This window comes from Zingiber officinale, chromosome 1A (assembly GCF_018446385.1).
Source record: "Zingiber officinale cultivar Zhangliang chromosome 1A, Zo_v1.1, whole genome shotgun sequence".
In the NCBI taxonomy this organism is placed as follows: Eukaryota; Viridiplantae; Streptophyta; class Magnoliopsida; order Zingiberales; family Zingiberaceae; genus Zingiber; species Zingiber officinale.
In genome coordinates this window covers 170380996-170387516 of record NC_055987.1, presented here as the reverse complement: position 1 = coordinate 170387516, position 6521 = coordinate 170380996, and the positions used below count along the sequence as shown (strand labels likewise).

Genomic DNA, 6521 nt, shown 5'->3' with positions numbered 1-6521 from the left:
ATCTATTGAACCTCATCCATTGCCAACACCAATTTCAATTTCTCTATTCCCATCGTTTATTGAACTTTTCAACTGCAAAAGTGTGTAGTCAGGTTTGATCAATCTGAACTTCATCTAATGTTAAGTATGCTATTAATTTTATTAGATAACATAATCAATTTATATTAAAAATAAATAAGCATATGATGATTTTTTAAAAGAATAATAAAGATACATAAAACGGTAACAAACTAAAGAAGTTGCATAAATAAATAATCTTAAAATATAATGATAATATTATCTATATTTTTTAACCAATTTATTTTGTATGATTCAATTTATTTTATTTTCACAGATGAACGTAATATAAAAAGATCATATGCAAAATGTTAATTCAGTGAGTTCATTAATCATATTATAACAAATTTTATACGGAACATACATAATAAAAAGTGCTCATACTGAGTAGACATACATTTGATTTGTTTGGCTCAATATATGTTGTACGGCTTAAAAATGATACAATGAGAATGTATTCTGAGAATGGACTGTCCATTTTCAAGATTAGTCAGATCGTAATAAAGTTTTGGATTAACAAAAAAACAGAGTAAATACGATTATTAGATTGTTATTAGCCATAGCGAAAGTGAACCACGATAATTCAATTGAATAGATATTGTAACTCATAGCACAAAATTATCTCAGATCCAACAATAAATTAGTTTGGTCTTGAGCATAAAACCAAATAGCTAAAGAAGGACCACACAAAATGCTAGCGGATAGGATTCTCTCCCCTCTCCTCTCCTCCTCTCCTCCTCTCCCCTTCCGTTCCAATTGCTACAGAGAAGGAGGACACTCCAACTCTACACCCTCAACTCCAATTCTGAATCAGAACCTACCCACCAAGTTTCCATACCCGCTTCGGCCAGCTAGCAGTGGAGAAGCCTCCTAGCTAGATCAACAGATCTTCACCATCATGGCTTGCCAGTCATTTAACATGCAGAACACTTTGGCAAGGCAGGTGATAGATGCCAAGTTCTCGGTCCTCTCTAAAGCCGCGACGATCAGTTATCGTCGACAGGAATGGGGAAAAATCATTCTTAGTCGAGGCGGTGTAGCGTGTTCAGCGATACAAGAGTCTTCCACTGCATCCGCAGGTAACTGTGTACTTGTCAGAAATAATTCTCTAGAGATGATATGCATTAAGTGGATGAATTGTTGGATGCTGAATTGTTGTCCATAGTTACTGAAGTGAAGAAGGAAGACGAAGTTGCAAAAGCAGCAGCTACACCAACACCAGCAGAAAAGGCGACTCCTCAGAAATCCCAGAAACCCAATGCAAAGCCATTGCCTGAGATGATGGAAGAGGAAGTGATTCCTGCACTAAAAGAGACTCTTGAAGCTCAAGAGGATATAACAGATATTGAAATCTCATTTCAGGATAATAGGGTCTGTGACTCTTGAAACTATCAATTTTATTTATCTTGAACAACTTGGTTTAATTTACATTGTTACAAGCAAGATTAGTGCATCAACCATGAACCACAATCTGAATATGAACCCTGTTTTGCATTCTTTGTGACAATAAAAATAACAGTTGGAGGGATCCTTCCTGAAGAATGACATCCCATATTCCTTCTGGGCCTTCTTTCCTAACGGAATTTTAACAGGTGCCAATGCTAGCTCTCTTTGCATATGCATGTAGAGTAGTAGTTCATCAATGCAAATGGAAGCTCACTGGTTTTGCTAATTTTGCAGGTCCAAAAGGGTTTTCTTTGTCGTCATATGGATCAGGAGTAAGCACAGTTGAGCCCTTCCTCATCGATGAAAAGAGAATTACTGGTAAGCAAGTAGTGTTTTGGGTAAGCAAGAGATTGGCAGCTCAAGGAATTATCCCTGTTTGGAGTGAATGAAGAAGATGAAGAATTAACTTTCGGGAACATAGATAACAAAAGCTGACATACGTCAGTAATACTGTAAAAACTCATTTGTATGACTTGCTAGCAATTTTAAATTTGTGTTGTTTCCTCCGATTCTGATTGATGTTGTAACTAGAAATTCAAGGTCGTTGTACTCTATGTAGTTGTTTTTTTCCAGCTTAGTAATTTATAACAAAATAATTATTAGTCATTATACTTTTAGGTGTTATTAAATAAACTTTAATTTATTTTCCACCTTTCGGTAATTTTGGATTTCTAAACGAGGCTGTTGATTCCTAATTAAGCCCGGATGAAAAAAAATCAGGGCGGCCTTAGGTTGTCAGCCATTGAATTCCGACAAATGTTCAATAATGAATGTATCAAGTTCTTGTGTTAATGTTAGGTTGTTCTCATCCCCGGGACTGTGGTACAGTGGAAGGGTGCCAAGTTATCACCCAGACATCCGCAGTTTGATCTCAGTTAATGCGCATTTGTAGGGATTTTTTTTTTTTTTTTCAAATGTGGTGCTTAACCATGGGATGTTGGGTTTCTTGGTTGCCTGCTGTGAGTGCTTCCTGATTTACTCTGGCGGTCGATGGAAAACTTTCATGGGACCGGATCGGTCGCCCCAGGTTTGGTGTTACCTAATTCATCATTTAATGTTAGGCTGTTCTCTAGAAGGAACACGTTGCAAAATCCGATCGCAACATTTCAGCAAAGACCGCTGCATCTCCTTGAGAATTTGAGTATAATATTAAATATATAAGAGTTCTTACATCATAAATTGAATAAGAATAAATATTATAGAAAAATTAATTATCTAAGTTTTGAAATATGGAATAAAGAACGTTCTAATGAAGATAACAGATATGGTGATTAGAAGAAAAATTAATATTTTATATATACGGGAGATAAAATGGGTGGGAGAGAAGATAAAGATGATAGAGAACTTAAATTTTAAATTATAGTACATAGGAATTAATAAAATAAGAAATGAAGTAGGAATTATTATAGATAGCTCGTTAAAGAAAAAAAAAGTTGGAGTAGTTAGAAAGAGGGATAGACTTATAGCTCTCAAGAGAGTGACGACGAATCAAGAGAGTGACCCTGAATCAAGAGAGTGGCGGTGAAAGAAATTATCAATGTAATTAGTATATATGCACCTCAAGTAGAATTAGATAAAGACACCAAATCTATATTTTAGGACAACCTAGATGAGGTGTTTTAAAATATTCTAACAAATGAAATAATTTTTATAAGAGGTGATCTAAATGAATGTAGGAGTAAGAAATGGGGAAGATGATATGGTGCATGAGGGTTATGAGTTTGGAATAAGAAAGAAAGAAGGAAAAAGTATATTAGATTTTGCGATAACATATGAACTATTAACTAATATGTTTTTCAAGAAAATAGTAATATTTGGTTAGGTTCAAAAGTGATAATAATAAGTCATAAATTGACTTTCTTATAGTTAGAAAGAAGGATAAAAAGATTTATAAATATTAAAAGGTCATTCATAGAGAAAACCCAACATAAGTTAGTAGTATTAGATATACACCTTAATCATAATATTATTAGAAAAAAATATGTACAACTCTTAGAATTAAGTGGTAGAATTTAAAAGATAGGGAGCAAAATATATTTAAGAAGATGGTAGAAATACAAATATGAGAAGAAATACATGATGACTCAAATATGACATGGGATAAGTTGACATCAAAGTTAAAATGGTAGTTAAGAGGATATTTGGCGAGTCAAAAGAACATGGACAATCAAATAAAAAATTTTGATGGTGGAATGAGAAAGTATAAGAGAAAGTGAAAAAAAAAAACTAATAGTCTATAAGGTATTATACACATGTAAGAAAGAGAAAAACTTAAAAAATATAAATTAGTCAAGAAAAATGTCAAGAAAGCCGTTAATAAAGCCAATAATATACAACTTTTGAATGCTTATATCGACAATTTGATACAAAAGAAGGGGAAAAATATTTATAGAATAGCTGAAATGATAGAAAAGAAGACAAGAGATCTTATTCGAATACGATGCATTACAAATGAATGTAATATGGTGCAATTAAATGATGACGAAATAAAAGAGTGAAAGAAGAGGTATTTTTATCATTTTTTTAATAATGTTTTAGGTAACTGACTTAACTTAGACAATTTAAGTAGGTCAAAAGAATATAGAAATTTAAACTTTTATCATAAAATTCAAACTTCCAAAGTAGATGACTTTAAATGAAATGTAAAATGAAAAAATAGTTAAACCAAATCATATTCTAATAGAGATGTGTGCCTAGAAAAATAATATATTGAATAACTTATAAAGTTATTCAACCTGATATTTAAAATGAAAATGATTAATCAGTGGAGGATGAGTACTATAATTTCCATATATAAGAACAAAGAAGACTTATAAAATTATGTAAACTATAAAAGTATTAAACTAATGAGTTATACCATGAAATTTTAAGAAAGAGTAATGGAAATAGACTAAGGAAGGACACTATGCTGATTGAAAATTAATTTGAATTCATACATGAAAAGTCGATAATAAAAATTATATATCTTCTTAGGTAACTAATTGAAAAACATTGGGAACAAAAGCAAAACTTACATATGATATTCGTCGATTTAGAAAAAATTTATGATAGAATTTAAGAGAAATTATATAATTTTTTTTTAAAAAAAATGTGCTAGTACATCATATATTGAAATAATTAAGAATATGTATGAGGTTATAATGATAAGAGTGAAGACTTCAGACAGATTAATTGAAGTATTTCCCAAAAAAATAGGGTCGATCAAGTATCAACTCTAAATCTCAATTTTTTTATACTAATGATGTGTGTGAATCAACATATATTAAAAAAGTGAAGAATTGTAAAAAGGAAAGAATCTAAATTAATCAAATCATGATCTAATTAATATCGATCTTGATATAGTTGTCTACAACAGCGCCAAAAAATTTGATGGACAAAAACTGTAAGTGCACAACTATCATTAGGGATGTAAACGAGCCGAACCGAGCCGAACAGTATTAGGCTCGAGCTCGGCTCGTTTAAGTTATATTCGGGCTCGAGCTCGGCTCGAGCTTTTATCACAAGGCTCGAGCTCGACTCGTTTTAGAATTATCAGGCTCGCGAACAATTCGAGCTCGACTCGTTATTAGCTCGATTATCAAAGTTAACGAGCCTAACTCGTTAAGCGAGCTCGGACTCGTTTTCAGGCTCGTTTAGAGCTCGTTTTTTGCTCGTTTTAGAGCTCATTTTTTGGCTCATTTTAAGGCTCGTTTTAGAGCTCGTTTTTTTGGCTCGTTTTAGAGCTCATTTTTTTTGGCTCGTTTAAGACTCGTTTTAAGGCTCGATTTAAGGCTCGTTTTAAGACTCGTTTTTTTGGCTCACGAGCCTATAAACGAACATGTTCGCGAGCTCACGAGCCGAATATCCTTAAGCTCGAGCTCGGCTCGATAAGATAAACAAACGAACTCGAACGAGCTTTTTACCGAATCGAGCTCCGAATAGCTTGCAAACCGTTTGGTTCATTTACATCCCTAACTATCATCAAGTAATAAAACGATCGATCACACATGGATGGTAAAATTGAGTACCAATCAAATTCACAAAATAGGTTATCTAGAAAATCACAATCCACAAGAGTTTGGTAAAGAAAGAAATCAAGATCAGAATGTACGAGAAATCGAAGAAGAAATCTGATTTTGGCGGAATGATTCTAGGATTTTGATTTTGCTACAATCATTATTGACACCCTAAGTACTATTTACTTTCATATGAAGGTTCTATGAAGGTGGTCTATCATGAGATACTTATATAGATATTTGAAATTATACCAGCATGCCTACACAAACTTGATGCTACTTTTAAGGCGACCTTACTAAAATGACCACTTTCTTAGGGAGGCTTTGTTAGAGTGTATACTAAAAACCTAGCTTTTGGTATAAACATTTATCTAGAAATAAGAATCACATTGGTCAAATGTCTACATTTATGATAAATGTAGTTGTTCAATTAATTTATATTGTAGATAACATGGTGTGTGGTGTCACACACAGAAGATTATGTTATCGGTTTCCTTATAAATTATAAATAGTAGCTCACGACTAAGATGGAAAGGAACAAACCATTGGAAAGTCGTAGTGTAATTAGGTATTAGTTTATCTTAACTATATAATTACACTAATACACTTAGAGTGTATTGAGTAGGACCATTTGAGGTCGTTTCTTTTATACTGACTTTATAAAGAAACAAATACCTCGGTTATTATGGAAGTGTGTGCTCTTAATCCTGATATAATAACAAGCATATATATTTGATATTTATTTCTTTAATTTATCAATGGGTGAGATTTAGTTCGATGAATCAATAAGCCCGATAAGTTGGGAAATGGTATCACTTATAGTGTGTGTTGTTGATTATAAAAGGAAACTGTGTCCTAGAGATACTAGGTTGATAATGTCCTCAAGAGGAGCTCATAAGGATTGTCATGTTAAACCCTGCAGGTGGACTTAGTCCGACATGATAATAAGGTTGAGTGGTACTACTCTTGGACTAAGATATTAATTAAATGAGTTGTCAGTAACTCACTTAATTAGTGGACATT

At 32.8% G+C, this 6521-nt stretch overlaps 1 protein-coding gene across 1 annotated transcript; it reads left to right on the top strand.

Moving 5' to 3' along the window:
• Nucleotides 1–733: 733 nt before the first annotated feature.
• On the top strand, nucleotides 734–2014 carry LOC122012389. The gene is made up of 4 exons (XM_042568907.1): nucleotides 734–1136; nucleotides 1223–1428; nucleotides 1577–1649; nucleotides 1738–2014. The coding sequence occupies exons 1-4, from the start codon at nucleotides 956–958 to the stop codon at nucleotides 1890–1892; spliced, it is 615 nt and encodes a 204-aa protein (XP_042424841.1). The 5' UTR covers nucleotides 734–955; the 3' UTR covers nucleotides 1893–2014.
• The last annotated feature ends 4507 nt before the right edge of the window (nucleotides 2015–6521 follow it).